The 20,236-nt window shown below is 41.6% G+C and overlaps 1 protein-coding gene across 1 annotated transcript; it reads left to right on the plus strand.

Annotated features, from left to right (window-relative positions):
- Positions 1-6,881: 6,881 nt before the first annotated feature.
- Positions 6,882-19,833, plus strand: LMOD3 (leiomodin 3). Its single transcript, XM_015072438.3, has 4 exons — positions 6,882-7,039; positions 7,498-7,821; positions 10,634-12,049; positions 19,454-19,833. Exons 2-4 carry the CDS (start codon positions 7,528-7,530, stop codon positions 19,478-19,480), a joined length of 1,737 nt encoding a protein of 578 aa, XP_014927924.2. The 5' UTR covers positions 6,882-7,039; positions 7,498-7,527; the 3' UTR covers positions 19,481-19,833.
- The last annotated feature ends 403 nt before the right edge of the window (positions 19,834-20,236 follow it).

Here is a 20,236-nt window from a genome sequence, read left to right on the forward strand (position 1 = left end):
ACAGTTAAGCTTCCGACTCTTGATTTCGGCTCATGTCATGATCTCACAGTTCCTGGGATTGAGCCCCGAGTCAGCACAGAGTCGGCTTGGGATTCTCTCTCCCTCTGTCTCTGCCCCTCTCCTGCTCAAGTGCATGTGTGCTCTAGCATGTGTGCACTCTATCTCTGTCTCAAAAATAGATATTTTTTAAAAAATGAAACAAAGTAAAAAGCATTGGTAATGCCTCCCCTTGGAGTTGGAACATTTTAAAGAATTTTTTTCCGGCCTGTTTTCCTATGGAAACACGTATATCCTGTTTTCTTTATTTTATGTGACCTGGTTAGATCAGCATGTCACAAAATGAATTCTGAGGAACATTACTCTTATAATATGTCCTGTGTTACAAAGTTTTTTGTGGTCATCAGTTCAGAAAAGACAAATACCTTCTCAGTCGAGAGATTCACAATTACCATTAGGGAACAACTTTGGGGCTAAGTAATCTCTCTAGCTTTCTTTAACCCAGCCTTCTCCAGACCAATTTGATCCAGGAAATCTTACAAAGTCAACATTCTGAATAAGTGTTTGGGTTGATGATGATAGCACTGCCATCGATGGTTATATGACTTGGAATGGACCAGTGGTCGCCATTTTTAATTTGCACCAACAAGCAGAACAATTGCTGTCTGTGCTGTGTGACTGCAGTCTACCATGAGATGTCACTTCTGCGGGACTGAATAAGGAAGTAACAGAGTACCAGAGGACACTGCTTAAGAGCCCCGAGTCGAGAGGCAGTCAGTCTTTAGCTCAAGTGCTTATGCCTCGGTTTCAATATTCGTAAAATGAGAATCACAAAAGTATCCATCTTGCAGTATTAGTAGGAATCATGTCCTCACACCCTTCAGAGATAGAATTAAGTCATCACTGAAATTAAACCGAAATCCGATGAATTTAATTTCACAATTTTGAGATGGCTTATAAAAACAGTTAAGATGAAATAGTAAATACCCTCCCGTCACTCGAGCAACTCTGGGAACTGGTAAAAAGCAAGGCAGGCTGGGTATTTTGGCTGTAGAGAAACAAGGGCCTCCCGAATCTCAGTCCATCCTGAGGCAATGCAACCGTGGGTCAGGGCAATTTGAGGAGAGAGCCAGCCATTTATTTCGCACTCGCAAAATCTTCGGGCAATTTGCAGCCAGCGAGCAGAATGTTGGCGATCCAGATGAAATTGCACAAGAGAATAGCATGCCACAAACAGGACAGAACTGATTTATTTAGTAACATTTGGAAACCATTTATAGAAGTCAGGTTCATTGACACCTAGGGCCCGGGGCTGTGGGAGGATGCGCCTTATCCACGGTGTTCCCCATCCCCAATGAATGTGGGATGGAAAAATAAATGGATCAGAGGAAGTGCTTCCTCTTACCATCAGGACTTTTCATAAATGTAGCCAGCTTTACATCTTTCTTTTTTTTTTTTTTTTAATATTTTCATTTATTTTTGAGAGAGGGAGAGAGAGCAAGAGAGCAAGCACAAACAGGGGAAGGACAGAGAGAGAGAGGGAGACACAGAATCCGAAGCAGGCTCCAGGCTCTGAGCTGTCAGCACAGAGCCATGCGGGGCTCGAACCCACAAACAGTGAGATCCATTGTCAGACACTTAACTAAGCCATCCCGACACCCTTACATCTTTCTTTTACATGTATTCTATATACTGTTTGGAAAGAATAAAACTGAAAGCCATTTATTGCTCAGTCTTGAACAATATTTCTTAGGGATTGGGCACTTTCTAGGCAGAAAAAAAATCCATACAATTTATTTGTGAAAATGTAATCATAACTAATGTTAAGTGTTTACCACGGATTGTGTCTTTCAGGTTTTTCAAAAATCCTAAAGTAGGTACCTTATATTATCCCACTTTTACAGATGAAATAACTGAAGCATAGTGGCCCCTGGGTGGCTCAGTTGGTTAAGTATCCAACTTCCGCTCAGGTCATGATCTCATGGCTCGTGAGTTCGAGCCCCGCATCGGGCTCTGTGCTGACAGCTGGGAGCCTGGAGCCTGCTTCGGATTCTGTGTCTCCCTCTCTCTCTGCCCCTCCGCCACTTGTGCGCATGCTCAACGCGCGCGCGCGCGCTCTCTATGATAAATAAAAAACATTTAAAAAGAGAGAGAAAAAAAAAACTGAAGCATAGAGCCGACATGACTAGTGTAAGTGAGGAAAAAAATATTTTCTTCCTACTTTCAAGGTTCTCCAGCTACCACCTTGTAAACTGACAAAAGACAGATTAACAAAAGAAAAGCATACAAATGTACTGAATGTAAGTTTTACATGACGAGCCTACAAATGGAAATGAAGACCCCAAGAAACATTAAACCTGAGTGATTTTATGTTAAGTTTAATGAAGAGTAGAAAATGAGGGAAAAACATCACCCGACAAAAGGATATGAGCTCAAGGTAGTAAACTGGGGGAAATCTAGCAAGTCTTGTCAGTTTGGATTCCTCTTGGAGTCCTTCTGTCTTCTGAGAGAAGGGTGCTCCTTCCCTTTGGGTAAAGGGAGATCACCTCTCATGGGAGGGACTTCTGACCTGTTGGGGGCAGGGAAGAGGTCAGAGAGTCCCTCCTATCCCTGCCTTTTCGCAAGCACCTTCAGGTTAAACTATTCCATATTCCCAGGTGCTGTGTTTTGGGGTAGTGCATTGTGAACTTCATCGAATGCAGTTCCTTAAGCTCTCTGAGCCTGATCTGTAAAATGGGTGGCTTGCAGTAGCACCGTGATTCCCAGGCTTATTGACACATCACATTCACCTGGAGAGCTTTCAAAAAATACCGATTCCTGAACCCAAACCAGACAAGTCTGAATCAGTAGCTTCTCTGCGGGCCACAGGGCGTCAGTGCAGTTAATAACCTCTGCCAGAGATTCTGATCTCCGATGCCCTACCTGACGATAAAACTGAGTTGTGGCACAGCTGGCTGCTCGCTTTTGGTATGGTGGTTGGATTCTGATGTGAGAAGCTGCTGAGGTGGCAGCCGGGCCACATCATTAAGAGAAAGCACGGCTAAATCATCTGTGTGTCAAATGAGGCTAATTACACCAGCGAAACCCTCTCAGTCAGCATGTGAGTAAAATGCACACTGGAAGCAGCTGGGAAAGATGTACTCACTTCCTAAACTCATTCAGCGAGACTGAAGGTAGCTGAAACAGTACCCTTTACAGCAGTTCCTAAATCTGCTTTTGATCATCAAAAACGTTCAGTCACCAGAACGGAATTTCCATCTGAGAGCTTATACGCCACAATTTCAGATCGTTTTCCTTGGGAGAGCTTTATATTTACATGCAGATGGTGTTTTTCTATTTTCCTTATACACAATCCCATCTAAAAGCCCTGTGCTTTCTGTAAAAGCAACAAGATGTTTTAAAGCCCTTTTGTTTATTGCCGTTAATATAATGGTTTCTGTCACGGAAATGGTTTATAAAATGAATTAAACTTATAATTGCCTTTGTTTTTCTTTAAATGTTTCTGTGGTGATCCATGAAAGATGAGGCTAGTAATATTTAACACTTGTTGAGGGCTTGCTCTGTACCATGGACAATCCTACTTAATTTATGTATCCGTATTTAATCTCATTTGTTTCTCTCAATAATTGCATATGGTAACTATTTTCAGATCCTTTTCTTAATGTTTATTTATTTATTTTGAGAGAGACAGAGAGTGACAGCACACAAGCGAGCAGAAGGGAAGGGCAGAGAGAGAGAGAGGAGAGAGAGAGGAGAGAGAGAATCCCAAGCAGGCTCTGTGCCTGCTCAGAGCCCCATGCTGGGCTTGATCTCATGGACCGCAAGATCATGACCTGAGCCAAAACCAAGAGTTGGAACTCAACCAACTGTGCCACCCAGATGCCCCTCAGATCCTTTTTATATGATGAGGCAATTGGGCTAAGTAAGTTGTCCAAGAGCACATCGTTACTAAAGAGTTCAGCTGGAATGTGAATCCAGCAGGCTGTTGCCAGATCTTCCTCTTTCATATTTAGACCAGTATTCCCCAAAGTATGCATTTTATAAAGTTATTTGCACAGGATATTAATAAATGATGCTTGGGGTGGTAGCATGAATTAGGTTGGGAAATACTGGGCTAAACAAATTGGTTTATTTTGTGTGTGATTTCTCCGAGGCTTTAAAAACTCGGGTGCTGTACAAATCTCTAAAAGGCAAAAGCAGAATTTCACATTTCCCAAACTTCCTTGAGCACAAAACTCTTCTGGGTCAAGTGTCTTTAGACCACTGTCAAACTAAGTCTATGAAATAATGGTTTGCAAATCAGTTATGTGGAAGCTGGTCTACTTCCCTGCCCACTTAAGCTAAATGTATTGGTCCCTTTTATAGGGATGATGGGAAGACCTGCAGGCAAGAGGCCAACAGTGTGTTGCCACTATGTGCCTGTGTTCTTGACTTTACAAGTGATCATTCCAGTAAATTGGTATACCAATGGCTATACATAGACGTAATATAGCCACGTCTATGAAAAGCTTCTCAACCTTGGGGGTTTCAGAATAAATCCCTGGGATGGGAAGAAAACATTAGAACATCCATTTAAAAGTTCTCATGTTTGCCTTTTGTGCATATGTTTTGTTAAATAGTTGTATATGTGTGTGCACGTGTGTATATATGTATATGTCTGTGTATGTATATTATATACATGAAACATGCCAAAAATCAAGATTTAGAAATATGATAAATATATATATTTATATTTAAGAATATTTAATCAGGGGTGCCTGGTGGCTCAGTCGGTTGAGCGTCCGACTGCAGCTCAGGTCATAATCTTGCAGTCCGTGGTTTCGAGCCCTGCGTCGGGCTCTGTGCTGACTGCTCAGAGCCTGGAGCCTGTTTCAGATTCTGTGTCTCCCTCTCTCTCTGACCCTCCCCCTTTCGTGCTCTGTCTCTCTCTGTCTCAAAAATAAATAAATGTTAAAAATTTTTTTTTCTTAAAAAGAGGTTAGAGTGGGAGAGAGCCAAAGCATAAGAGACTCTTAAAAACTGAGAACAAAATGAGGGTTGATGGGGGGTGGGAGGGAGGGGAGGATGGGTGATGGGTATTGAGGAGGGCACCTTTTGGGATGAGCACTGGGTGTTGTATGGAAACCAATTTGACAATAAATTTCATATATTGAAAAAAAATAAAAAAATAAAAATAAATTTTTTAAAGAATAATCATATATATTATAAATCTAATATCTATAAATGAAATATTAGAATAGTAATATATATAACTGGCAAATAATGGAATATATATATGTACTGGAGATAATTTGAAAAATTATTGAGCAGATCACTTAGTCATATGAAAAGCCTTTCATTTCTTCGTATTCTTGGACCCAGCCATTTCATTTCTTAGAATGGATTCACCTTATCCTAAAGAAATACACTTACATGTATGTAATGATTTAACTATATGAGATGTTTACTGAAGAACTCCTGTGCTGTGAGCACTGAAGACAATCCAAACAGTGGTGGCTGGGTGGCTCGATCGGTTAAGTGCCCAACGTAAGCTCAGGTCGTGATCTCATGATTCATGGGTTCCAGCCCTGCGCCAGGCTCTGTGCTGATAGCTCAGAGCCTGGAGCCTGTTTCAGATTCTGTGTGTGTGTCTCTCTCTGCTCCTCCCCTGCTTGTGCTTACTCTCTCTCAAAAATAAATAAATAAACTTGAAAAAGAAAAGAAAACAGCCCAAATATTCGACAGGTGGGGATAGGTTAAATAAAGTATGGTATATCCATATAAAAAGTCTTAACAGACTGCTATTCAAAATTATGGTAGCATGTAGGTGGTTCAGTCAGTTGAGCATCTGAGTCTTGATTTCGTCTCCGGTCATGATCCCAGGGTCGTGGGATTGAGCCTCCTGTTGGGCATGGAGCCTGCTTAAGATTCCCTCTGGCTCTCTCTCCCACTCCCATGCACTAAATACATAAATGGATAAATAAAGTAGTAATAGTAGTAGAAAAAATCCTATGGAAGAAATCCTGATTTTGTAGGTTAAAAAAAAAAGATGACAAAAGATTATTTAGTTCATATGCCTGGAAGAAAGGAGTGGGATGATGAACCAAAATGTTAATAGTGGTAGCTCTTAGTGATGCCCTAAGGGGAAAATTTTATTTTCTTTATACTTCCCTGTGTCATCTTAACTTTTGTACAATAAATGCAAAAATAAGCAACAAATAAGCATTAAAATAAGCATTAAATGCTTGACTAAGGATTCCATTCATAAAGTCCCAAAGTTGGTGATTATAGAAGGGTATACAGTAGCAAAGTCTTTCCTAGCCCTGTCTCCCAGACAAGGAGCTCCTCTCTCCAAAAGTATGGAGGGTAATGGTTTCTTGTGTATCTTTCCAAGGATCTGTTATGGTGATAAAATGTGTATGTATGCATACTTTTTTTTTTACCCTTTATCATACAAATAACAGTATACAAAAGTTCTGTACTTTGCTATATTAAGTAAGTCTGTGCACCTGTCACTTCACCCACATCTGCAGTCTATGTGTAGGATACAACTCCCAAGAGTGGAATTACCGAGTCAAAAAAATGTGCATTTGTCATTTGGGTAACTATTGCCATATTGCCCTCTGAGATTTAAAAACAAAAAATCGTTTCATCGTTTCTTCCAGTACTGGAATGGTTTGGGTGTTGTTTTTGTTTTTTGTTTGTTTTGCTTTGTCTTTCATTTGTGATCCACTTTAATTTATCCCGGCTTGATGGATACTTAGTAAGAAAAACAAATCATGTAAAATATTAAACTCCTCACCTAGAGGTGGAAATTCAAGTGCCGGTTGCCCCCATCTGTTTGATCACAGGATCTAGATGCAAACAAGGACAGCTTGCGAAGGTTCAGCTTACGCAGGGAACGAGTAACACAGCCAGACCTCTTCTCTGCTGTGTGCAGGGTTGCATCCAGAGTCACACTGTAGCGAAGAGGGAAACCCTGAGAGCTCCCGTTCCACCTTCAAGTGAACTTTTCACTTCAACAGAACTCAAGTCGCTGGTTGGATCTTCCTTCCAAAATACTGTAAGTTGCTTTCATCCTCTAAATACAAAGAAGCGGTCTCCCCCTGTGGGGTTGGGGTATGTGTTTATGGGCTGGCGTGCATTTGGGTATGACCGTGTAAGAGCACACGGGAAGAGCGCTAATTTGATTCCTGTAGAGGTTGTCTAGACCGGTTACTCACTGGCAAACCTAAGCAGCTGCACTGAAATGTCAGATGGATTTGCACAGCTGACTCAAGTTGCCAAAATGAGAGCGGCAGAGTAGTTCCATAAACTGACCCTATCCAGTCAAGTCCTGCTTAATATAGATACAGCATAAGCGTAGCTCCAGTCACCCCTAGCTGCTCAGCACACGCTGCTGGGATTCTCAGGGGGGAAAAAAATCTCTCAAAGCAGCGTTAACCTGGATTGCTTGTTCACTGGGGGAACTCCTTGAGAGTCGATGATTTTGAGAGTCTTTGGTTATTTCTCCTTCTCTAGTAACACAGAGAAATATCGAGAAAAACAATCATGTCAGAACACAGCAGGAATTCAGATCAAGAGGAACTGTTTGATGAGGAGATTGATGAAGATGAAATCTTGGCCAACTTGTCCCCTGAAGAGCTAAAGAAACTGCAGTCGGAAATGGAAGTCATGGCCCCTGACCCCAGGCTTCCTGTGGGAATGATTCAGAAGGATCAGACCGACAAGCCACCCACGGGAAACTTTGACCATAAATCTCTTATGGATTATATGTATTGGCAAAAGGCATCGAGACGCATGCTGGAAGACGAACGTGTCCCTGTCACCTTTGTGCCATCCCAGGTAACCAGGGATTTGTGTACAACAGAGAAACGGCTGCCTGGGCCCGAGCGACAGGTGTCCGTGTTGCGACTGTCATTTCTCAAGACTCCATGGTTTTCTCTTGTTGTGTTGCCTCTTCTAGGTTAAATCCATAATGTTTAATCAGATGCCAGATTGAAACTTCCTGAAACACTTACATGGTAGAATTGGGAAGAAAAAGTGGCAATTGCTTGTCAATGTCTCTTTTTTTAAAAAAATTACTATGGGGTTCACCGTGTAGGAAAGCCTGTATTCTGCAGACATGATACTTAATGAATTAACTCATAACCCAGAAGCATTTGTCCTTGACTCTTTTTTTTTTTGGCTCAGAAGCTGTTTTAAGAAGCTGATGAAAACTCTGTACCCCTCCTTCTGCATATGCATCCATATGCAGTATTTCACATACAACGGCCAAGGTCTTAAACCCCTCTGAAGACCCACCACACAACTTACAGTTAACCAAGTTACATAACTAAAAATTCAATATTAACACAGCTTATTGGCTATCAGTAATAAGTTTAGAGACTGATAGCTATGAAAGAGTTGTTTTAAGGATGGTTCTTTCTTAAATATGTTTTTTATATGAAAACTAGAATTTATGGTCGAATCTATGAGACGATTGTGTATTAGCATACTTTTTTTAATGTTCCACTGACAAATGACATAGAAAGAAGAAGACAGAGATCCCCGCAGGTAAAGTCTCTTTTTGTTATGCCTGCTTATATAGATATCTTGTCTCATTGCTCTTATGCAGGCTGTAATTAAGGAAAGTTATAAACTATCTTCATGGTTAGGAGAGTTTAAACATGTACTAAACTTAAGAAAATAAATTGCTTGCTTGATCAGATTCCAGTTTCAGGTATAATCTCCAGATATTTTACAACTGGACTAGAAGACAATTCTATATGAATGTGAATTTCAGAGAAAAATAATTGAGTACTTTGAACACTTTGTTCCCTTGGTAGAATTTAAACAGCTTGATGATTGGCTCCCCCTCCTGGGACAGATGAGAAATGCAGTGGTGAAGGCTTTAGGTAGTTTTAGGATAACTGTTGTCAACGGTGACTTCCAACCTACAATATGTTAGAAACAATAAGAAAGCTACTGCTTGAAAATGCTACACGAGCTTTCGAAATGACACCCACGAGTTACACATGTGGTATAGGAAAGCACCCTGATTGTTGGGCAAGAATCTAATAAACATTATTGATTAAAGGCTGCCATTTTCTTTTCTACATTAAGCAATTGTTGCTAAATATCTAAATAATCCTGCCCTCTTTTGTAGCTGGCTCTGCCTCTAGATACTTTGTTTCAAAAGAAACTGACTAGCAAGCCTGTCCTTGGAGTTGCCAGGGCAGTTACAGAGCTGAGGAGACCAAAAAAGAAAAAAAACAAAAAACAAAAAACCCAAGTCTAGGTCTTTGATATATTTCAAAATACTAAGGTGCTCTCATTTTCCCCACAGTATGTTACATTTTCAGGATAAGTATCGTGATGTACACATTATATTAGGTTAGCAAGAATTTAAGAAACGCAAATTTTGTTGAAGGCAATAAGTAAATTATTCTGTAACCCGGGACTATGAGTACAAAAATGCCTATTCAGCTACATATAAAACCAAGAGTTCAATGTATTGATAGATAAGCCTGTGAGGTTTTCACAGCAAATCATTTTTGGGTCACTTCCAGAATTGAATACCATTTTAAAAAACAATACAGAATCTGAAAACAAAATTAGGTTTCAGTTTAATATATGGGATGAGATAAACACAACCGAAAAAAATGTGTGTTTGTATGTACAGTATGGCTATAAAAATTCATCTTTATTTAGGTTATATTTGCTTACAAAATGAGTATGCATACTTTGTTTTAAAAAGGAAACCACTCAAACACTTGAGAATTATAGAATGTAAAAAGTAAAAATCCCCCAAATGCTTCCCTTCCCCAGTTATCTTTTTTTTAATTTTTTTAAATGTTTATTTATTTTTGAGAGAGACAGAGACAGAGTGTGAGTTGGGGAGGGGCAGAGAGAAAGGGAGACAGAGTCCGGAGCAGGCTCCAGGCTCTGAGCTGTCAGCACAGAGCTTGACGCAGGGCTTGAACTCACAAACCACGAGATCATGACCTGAGCCAAAGTTGGACGCTTAACCAACTGAAACACCCATGTGTCCCGTCCCCAGTTATCTTTTTCTTTTTCTTTTTTTTTTTTTTTTAAGATTTTATTGTTTGGGGCACCTGGGTGGCTCAGCTGGTTAGGTGTCCGACATTAGCTCAGGTCATGATCTCACTGGTCATGGGTTCGAGCCCCACATCAGGCTCTGTGCAGACAGCTCAGAGCCTGGAGCCTGCTTCAGATTCTGTGTCTTCTCTGTCTGCCCCTCCCCTGCTAGTGCTCTTTCTTTTTCAAAAATAAAATAAAAACATTAAAAAAATATTTTATTGTTTAAGCAGTCTCTACATCCAATGTGGGGCTCGAACTCACAACTCTGAGGTCAGGAGTCCTGTACCCCGCCCTTGATGAACCAGCCAGGTGCTCTTCCCTTCCCAGTTAGCTCTCTTTCTAAGAGATAACTACTAATTTGGTAAACATTACAAGAGACTTTTTTCCCCAATATTTTATAAACTTGATATGTTGTGTTTATATACGTATACACATATAAACGGAATGCTATACATACAGTTCCTTTTTTTTTCCCCCACTTCATAATAAACCTTTTTCTTATTTCTAGTAGCTACTGCTCTACTTCATATCTCTCCACTGCCTGTGTTCTAACCCTGCTAAAACTCTCTTTTAGGTGGACACTCAAGAGCAGCATGAAGAAAGAGACACAGGTAATAGACACGTGTCCCACTATTTAAAAGAAAAGCTCAACAATGAAATCACAGCCAATAAAAGAGAACCAAAAGGCAGTGACAATGTCCAAGAACCAGATGAGGAGGACGGTGAAGAAGATGAAGAAGATGAAGAAGATGAAGATGATGAAGATGATGAGGAGGATGAGGAGGATGAGGAGGATGAAGATGAAGATGATGAGGATGAAGATGGCAGGGAAGATAAAAAGCCGCAAAGAGGAGAGGAAGGTGAGGGAAAGGAGCAAATCAGAAACGGCGAGAGCAGCTCCCCACAAGTAGCTAAGAAAGCATTCGAAGAACAGAAAGACAGGCCAGAGGTCCAAGAAAAGAGCGAGAAGAAAGTATCAAAATTAGATCCTAAGAAGTTAGCTCTAGACACCAGTTTTTTAAAGGTAAGTGCAAGGCCTTCAGGAAACCAGACGGACCTGGATGGGAGCTTGCAGAGAGTTAGACAGAATGATCCCGATATGAAGGAGCTCAATTTGAACAACATTGAAAACATCCCCAAGGAAATGTTACTGGACTTTGTCAACGCAATGAAGAAAAACAAACACGTCAAAACCTTCAGTTTAGCAAACGTGGGCGCCGATGAGAACATCGCGTTTGCCTTGGCTAACATGTTGCGGGAAAATAGGAGCATCACCACTCTCAACATCGAGTCCAACTTCATCACAGGTAAAGGAATTGTGGCCATCATGAGGTGTCTCCAGTTCAACGAGACGCTCACTGAACTTCGGTTTCACAATCAAAGACACATGCTGGGCCACCATGCCGAAATGGAAATATCCAGACTGTTGAAGGCCAACACCACCCTCCTGAAGATGGGCTACCATTTTGAGGTCCCGGGCCCCAGAATGGTGGTAACCAACCTACTCACCAGGAATCAGGATAAACAAAGGCAGAAAAGACAAGAGGAGCAAAGACAACAGCAACTGAAAGAGCAGAGGAAGTTGATAGCCATGCTGGAGAACGGGTTGGGGCTACCTCCTGGAATGTGGGAGAAGTTGGGAGGACCCATGCCGGATGCCAGGATGCAGGAGTTCCTCCAACCTCCTCCTCAGCCTCCCAACCCCCAGGCAGTCCCCTTCAGTCGGCAGAACGAAATGATGAAGAAGCCATCACAGCCTCCGAAGTACAGGACGGACCCTGACTCCTTCCGGGTGGTGAAGCTGAAGAGAATCCAGCGCAAATCTCGGATGCCAGAGGCCAGAGAACCCCCCGAGAAAACCAACCTCAAAGACGTCATCAGAACACTGAAGCCAGTGCCGAGAAATAGGCCGCCCCCGTTGGTGGAAATCACTCCCAGAGATCAGCTCTTGAATGACATTCGTCACAGCAATGTCGCCTACCTTAAACCTGTAAGTAGAGGTTTTAGTAGATGAAGAGAGACTACGTACAATTGCATTTATATATTCTTCACTTTTTAGACAGCCAGACAAATGGCAAACTTCAAGTTAGTGTCTCCATGAATTAATGGAGTTTTAACTACTATTTCAGTTTTAATATTTACAATGATTCACTATTGCTGCTGCTGACACATGAAAGTATTTTATTCCTTGCAGGTTAAGTTGAGGAAATAAATTTTTTTGGTCATTACTAGGATAGCATTTATGGAATCTGAAAGGTGTGTGTCCCAAGGTCACAGGTAGCTGATAATTAACTGTATTATTTAAAAATTTTTTTAATTTTTTTTAATGTTTATTTATATTTGAGAGTGAGAAACAGAGTATGAACGGGGGAGGGGCAGAGAGAGAGACACACACACAGAAACCAAAGCAGGCTCCAGGCTCCGAGCTGTCAGCACAGAGTCCGACGCGGGGCTTGAACCCACGAACTGTGAGATCATGACCTGAGCCCAAGTCGGACGCTTCACCGACTGAGCCACCCAGACGCCCCAAAATTTTTCTTTTTTTTTAATGTTTGTTTATTTTTGAAGGAAAGAAGCAGAGGGTGGGTGGGGGAGGGGCAGAGAGTGAGGAAGACACAGAATCAGAAATGCGCTCCAGGCTCTGAGCTGTCAGCGCAGAGCCCAACATGGGGCTCGAACTCAGAAACCGTGAGATCATGACATGAACTTAAGTCGGTCGCTTCACCGACTGAGCCACCCAGGTGCCCCAGTTTTAAATCCTAGTGTGTAATTCAGGCAGAATAGTCTGTACATGATTTCATCATAGGGAGCCTCAATTTTTTCAAGATGTGTTCTACATATGTATGTTCCTTATTCCCATCTGCTAGTAATACAGAATTGACAACATTCCATTCCTCCAAATCAAAGATGACTTTCCTGTGTCTGGTAGGATTCTGGTTCTTCCTAGGGCAGAAACCAGGGTGAGAACACTAGAGGTCCCATGAGGTCAGGCAAGAGTTCTTTGCCTGCCTTTGGGTACTACATCGACTTGCTGCACCTGCTCCTCTCCCCGGCAGCCAGACCTCTGTAGGGGGTGGATTGGGCTGTTGTTTTGAGAGAAACTAGCTCTGTTACTGTGCAACCAATCATTGGTAAAGCATCTGGGAGCTGTCTGGGAGGCTGTACCATCAGAAAATAACAGTCTAAAAAGAGTGAAGGGAAGTCTTTTTACAATCTACATTAGAGGTGGCCTGTGGGTTCAGAGTAGAAGAGATAAACAAGTTCAGATGATCATCTGACCCAATTCCCTGCCTTCCCAGGGAGTGTTGTAGTGTGCGAGTCTCCTTTTCCTAGAGTCTGTTTCATTGTACCCATTCACTTATTCATTAATGCTACACATATTTACATAGTACTTTTTACATGTCAGGCACCATCCGAGGGGTCAAGAGTACTGTGGTGAATAAGACAGGTGCAGTCTTGGCCTCATGGAGCTAAGGGTCTTGGTTTTGTAATTTCCATAGTCAGGACACTGCCTTTTGGTCAGTTGAAACCAATTCAACTCTGAGTTCAGATTCCAGAACAGAGGGCAATAAAATAAATTCCCAAGGATACTTATAAAAGTGCAAAGTCCTGCTAAGTACTACATTTTCCCCTTTTGATCAATTCTAGGAAGTTACCAGTTTTAAGCTGTGTTTTGTTTTTACGGTCCACTGAGAAGGAAACATGCTTCAAAGTAAACTCTGACGTGATTTTTGAATGATGCCCTTGCACATTGGCCTCTGCTTTGAAATGTCTTTTATCTGCTCCAACAGATTGGCAATTCTGCCTGCTTTCCGCTGCCTGGTTTGGCCAGCAATAGGTATCTCTTTGCATATATTTAAGATACAGAATGTCACGCAACTTCATCCACATAGTCCTGGAAAATGCCCTGCAGAAATGTGAAAATGCATCATTCCACTGACAAACCTTCACTCCACTAATGTCCCTTTGCTCCCCGCTGATCAAATTTTGTGCTTTGCTACATGCACGATAAGTCTCTGCTTTCATGATGAATCATAGCGTGATCTTAAAAGCTATTCTTGTCATTTTGAAATCATTTTAGGCTTGCGGAAGCTCAAAAATAGTGCAAAGAACTGGTACATACCCATCACATTTTGTCAACTTTGACATTCTTCAAAAGCTACTCTATTTATTAAGTTTCATTTGGGTAATCTACACCCAATGTGGGGCTTGGGCCCATGAGCTCGAGATCAAGAGTTGCTTGCTATCCCCACTGAGCCAGCCAAGCACGCCCAAACAGTCTTTTGTTTAGACTAGGCTCCCCACCCAGTGTGGGGCTTGAACTCGCGACCCAGAGATCAAGAGTCGCATGCTCTACTAACCCAGCCAGCCCGTGTAGTTAATGGAAGCGCTAATAGGGTTCAAGGCCATGGTGTGTTCGTGCTTGCATGTGCAACCAGCTATTGTAAAACATCATGGCATGCAAGATGCTTTCTGGTCTGGGGACTGTGGAAATGTCACTGAAAACGCCCCTGGTGATGGTATCACAAAATCTGAGCAGAAAGGGATCTTTTTAGCCAGCCAAAGGAGACATCACAGCATTCATTTTGGAGAGCTTAAACTAAAGGTTTTTAGGTTTTTCTCCCCACGCTTGCGTTGGTAGACAGAGATGCCCTCCAAACCCCTGGGTTTTCAAATAGGAGGTTAAGATGAAAGAATAATTTTGAAATGTGATTTTTTTCCCCGTGTTCCTCACTGGAATCTTGAGTGTCCAAAAGCATATGTACAAATTATTTAGTATTATTATTTAGGAAACTTGAAAGGGAAAAACAAGACTAGCTCTTTTCCTCTCGTGGACTTGGAAATCCTCTTTTTGCATTTGCCAGAGGAGATCTCATCAAGTAGTCAGTTTGTATTTTTTAATCGTATTTTTTCATTTCCAATGCCTATTCTGTCCCCATGCTTGCTTCTGGCCTGGGAACTTTGAAATGAAGTTGCTAGCAAAGAATAAAAGAAAACCTGTACACTTGCTCAGCTTAAATGCTACCTCCTCCAAGAAGCCGCCCATTTAATTCAGCTTAAGAGGAATGTATGTATTCTGTGGGCCAGGGATAGAGAACTGACAGATTGCCAGCCAAGCCTCCAGGCCTATATTGTTTGGCTTGAGTGTTGTTGTACAAAATTTAAAATACCACGTAATAACATCGAGACATCTGGCACCCCTGGAAGCATCCGATCTGGCCACAGTGGGCTCGCATTTGCATGTACTAATCAGGTGGATCTGGGATTGGCTTCTCCCTTGAGATAGATGATGGACTCTTGAGTCTTTCTGTCTCCACCATTCCCTACCGCCTAACACCTGGCCTGTTCCACTCATTTGCATGACTTAGTTGGCTCCAGTAGAGTTTTTTAGGTTCTTCTCTTCTTGTTTTTAGCTGTGCTTTTAAACTCTCTGTCTTGTCTAGCAAAGTGAATTTATTCGATAATCACTAATTCCTTTCCCTATAAGTTAATAACTAGTCAGTGTGATACCAGCCCAAAACAAAGATGTTAGGCTTATACAGGCTTATCCTTCCCTGGCAAATGTATGATTTTTTTTTTTCATCTTGAAAATTTTGTGGACCACTCACTGCCTACCATCCCAGATGGGTCTTTGTACTTCTCCCTGAAATAAAATTCCATCTGCGACAACAATTTAATTCACTGAGGCTAAATGCATTTATATCTTACACAAGCTTCAGTGCCAATCAGAAAAGGCATTTTAACATTAACTCAGTTTCACTTTGGGCTCACCTATGTATTCCTGGATTGCTTCCACTCAATTGCCTAAAAACACAGCTAAATTTCTCCTTCGGAAAGACTTCAGTTTAATAATATCCTAAGCAGCCTTGGTTAGCCAAAAGTCTCCATGACGCATTGGCAGTTGTTGTGATTATAAGATGCAACATTATAGACTCTTGAGTCTTTATCTTTATTTCTAGCCATTTCTTCTTTGCCTCATTAACAAGATCTTCTTTCTCTTTAGGATTTCTGGATTCTCTCCTTTCACAATTTTCTCCTTCCTATTTTTATCTTTTCCCTTTGTTTCAATTGTCACATAATCTGGGACACTCCCTGGATCTCTCTTTCCCCTTAGATCACTGGGGTTTTCTTGACTACTTCGTTCAATTTGTCCCCAAGCCAAGCTCTTGAGTTTAGTGTTCCATGCTCTCTTCCTTCTCTCACGCGTTCAGGTCTAAAGCCCCAGCATTATCTTCAACAACTTTTTTCCTGCCTTATTCTTTTTGCTCCTTTAGAGGATATCTCTCTATAGGAAAAAGCTATGTCACATCTCAGACTCCCCTAGAAAGAGCCTATGCTTACGGAATTACTTAGTCTAAGAGCTGCCATTTCCTAATACCTAGTGTAGAAAAGAATCTATGGTATACAACGTTTCTGAAGTCTGTGATAGTGATTCTTAAATTTTAGCATGCATCGGAATCACCTAGAAGGCTAAATACGGATTGCTGAGCCCACCTCTAGAATGCCCCATTCCATAGGTTTTAGATGGTGCCTGAGAATTTGCATTTCTGTCAACTTCCTTGGCGATGCCGTTGCTACTTTTTTGGATGCCACACTTTGATGGTCACAACTCCGTGACCTCCACGACAAACCACATCTTTTAACAGTTCCCCTAAAGGAATTTCCTTCCTTGCCTCTATACCCTCTACTCAAATGACCTTTAATTCTATTTCTATCTGTTGAAATCTATCCCAACAGGCTTGACTCAAATACGACTTCTTACAACAAAAGAAACCAAACAAGTTACCACTAGTGAATACTTTCCCTTTCTATTTCCATTATCCTTAATCGGCACCTCTCTTACTGAATCTCCCACATTCTGCTTCAGGTTCAGCCCTCTTAAGGGTACAGTGTAGGTCTCCTAGGGGACTGTGAATTCCTCAAACTAGCCTTCCTCTTCTCTGTCCTGGATACCCACTGAGGTGTTGACTGAGAGCAGGAATTCACATCCACATGCCAAGTTAAATAACCCCTACTGAGATGGATCTTCTCTTCCCGGCCCAGTCTCTGTGAGTGTATGTATGTGTGTGCCTTATGTAATGCTCTCCACACATACTTTTCTTAAACTAGTTTTAACCAACAAGTAAAGGGGGGAACAGGACCCCTAACAGTACTGCACGCTGATTCTCATGTGTTTGTAAGTTTTAGGTATTTATAACAGCGAGGCTAGCTATCTTTTCCTTTACAGTTTCTGTCTTTTGTGTTCTGCTTAGAAATGGCTTCTTTTGGAGATTACTAAGATACTTGCCCATCTTTTATTCCTGCATTTGTAGTTGATTTTTTAAAAATTTTCTAATGTTTATTTTTGAGGGAGAGAGAGAGAGAGAGCACGTGCACGCGTGAGATGGGGAGAGGGGGGCAAAGAGAGAGGGAGACACAGATTCTGAAGTGGGCTCCAGGCTCTGAGCTGTCAGCACAGAGCTGACGCAGGGCTTGAACCCATAGACGGCAAGATCATGCCCTGAGTCAAAGTCAGACGCTTAACCGGCTGAGCCACCCAGGTGCCCATGTAGTTTTTCGTTTTAAAAAAAGATTCCATATTACAGATGAGTTAAAGGGTTAAATTTTAGAAGTAAATAGAAAGCAAAAAGCCTCCTTTGTTATTTCTTTTCCAAAGAGCTGACCAATGACAGCTAACCAATGACTCATTCTTTTTCACAGTGAATTGCCAACGTGGTCATATTTTAAATATATCAATATGTATCTGGGTTTACTCTGTTGGGCCAGTGCCACATTCTGCTTTTTAAAATATTTTTATTAATTTGGAACCCTCCCATGCATAACATTATATAACATTATGTAAATAATAACATTATGTAAAATGATTTTTTCCATTCAACAATACAAAGAACACACTGTTCTAGTTATTTGTTTCAACTTTGTAGTCGCTTTAAATACTGGGCAGTGCATTTTCTGCTCACTGGTGTTTACTGTCGGTGTCTCCATGGTTGAGCCCTACCAAAGTGCTGTCACAGCTGTCGCATCCTGAAAGTCTGACACCAGGAGGGAGAGGGCCAAAGCACATGGAGAACCCCTTGGTTTGAAGGCTGGGCAGGCAGCAGCAACCCATCAGAAGTCTCCCCAGGAGGCAGGATGTTGGGAAATTTCCAGCCAAAGGTCATGGGCAGAGAACTGCCTGTAGGAGGGGCCATAGCAGATGGCCAAGATGGCTCATCACGCTGGCAGGTGGACATGGGGAATAGGAGGAGGAACATTCTTAGTCATTATTGTACAAACTCTGAGTGTCCTCTGGAAGGTACATGCATACGAGGTAAGTCACCCTCCTAAGATGTAACACCACTTGAAAGTGTTTAACAACTTGCCTTATATTTAAGTTGTTCCTATGAAGCAAAACTAAAATAGCAGTCAGACTTTTGCTACTCTTTTGTAATTTTTTTTTTTTGCCTTAGGGCTTCTCCCAGTGATGTTTTATTTTTAAAATTTAATTGAGCTTCAAATTAGAAATGCATTTCACAAGGAAAGACCAGTCTTTATTATTTTCTATTAGATTTTTTTAAATGTTATTTATTTTTGAGAGAGAGACAGAGACAGAGTGCCAGTGGCGTAGGGGCAGAGAGAGAGGGAGACACAGAATCTGAAGCAGGCTCCAGGCTCCAGGCTGTAAGCTGTCAGCACAGAGCCCGATGCAGGGCTTGAACCTGTGAACCGCAAGATCATGACCTGAGCCAAAGCCGGATGCCTAACTGACTGAGCCATCCAGGCGCCCCAGAAAGACCAGTTTTTAAAAGAATATATGTTTTATACTTTTGTGGTGGTATTTTTTTGTGGTTAAGGCTTGGGTACTGATATCAGGCAGATCTCGATTCAAATTCTGCTCTGTCACTTACTAGCTGCGAGGCAAATTGTTTCTCCTCTCTGAGCCAGTTCCCTCCTTACAAGGCTATTGTATGATAGCCTTGCTTTTGAAGTGTTGATCTTGACTACTAGCTTGTATTATATCACTTCATCCTTAAAATAGCCTTGTCTGTTAGACACATACTGTTACTGTCGTTTTACAGTGGAGAAAACTGATGTTTAGCACCACACAGCTAGGAGTGCCAGTATCAGGATTTGAACCAGGCGGATTCCAACATCTGCCCTTTTGTTTTTATAATATGCTTCACCATGTGCTTCAAGCCCTTAGATCAGTCCCTGGTATCAGTAAATGCCCACTGAATGGTGATTGTGGTTGTTACTGTTGTTTTATTATAATTTGAGTGGCTCTCTGGCCCCAATTTCTCATCCATTCTGTAACTTTTCAGACACATAGTAAGTTTTTGTCATTTTTGCTGTAAAACTCTTGAATTTCCAAGATTAATTTTTTTCCCTTTTCTTCAACTACTTCAATCCACAGGTGCAACTGCCAAAAGAGCTGGCATAAGTGGCAACAGAATCATCTAGAAGAGCAAGGATCTGAGATAATGACTCTTGTATCAGAGCTTGGAGACTCTTTGAGCAGCATACTTCTGGAGCCAGGTGGTGGAAGCGGGACGGGCTGACATCTGATAGGAGCATTTTGTAAAGGCAGAGGCAAAATAGGCACTGAAAAGGGAGGAGGAGGTAAAAAAAATTACTATTCTGGGACACCATTCTCTATGTCCAATCAGTTTGCATGACTGAGATAAAAATGCAGTCACGCTTCCAGCAACAGAAGTTTCAAAGAGATTTTTGTTTTCGTAAACGTTTGTTTTGCTTTCTTCTGGAAAATAACAATAAATACTATAGAAGTGTTAAGTATTCCTCCCTCCATCTCCTGCTGTAATTCATTGCATGGTATCTTAAAGGGCACAAATCATGTTTCACTCTCTGGATATGTGAAGGGTGAATTGGGCTCCAGGACCTGCTGATGCTTTGAAATGGAAGAATGGTGAATGAGCTCTTCTCTGGAGAATCATGTGAGGATTTTCAGTCCCCAGCCCTGTTTAGCTTGCTCTCTTGGTCATTCCCCTGGTGGATCGTACTTCAGAAAGGGGTGTGTGTGTGTGTGTGTGTGTGTGTGTTTATCTGTGAGGAGCAGAGCAGTGAAGGCACAGGACATGGAGAAAATAGTGTTTCCAGGGAAAGCAATGGGAAAAACAAACCGTATATGTAAACACACACATACATATACATATACATACTCATACACGCATATACT

This window comes from Acinonyx jubatus, chromosome A2 (assembly GCF_027475565.1).
Source record: "Acinonyx jubatus isolate Ajub_Pintada_27869175 chromosome A2, VMU_Ajub_asm_v1.0, whole genome shotgun sequence".
Lineage (NCBI taxonomy): Eukaryota > Metazoa > Chordata > Mammalia > Carnivora > Felidae > Acinonyx > Acinonyx jubatus.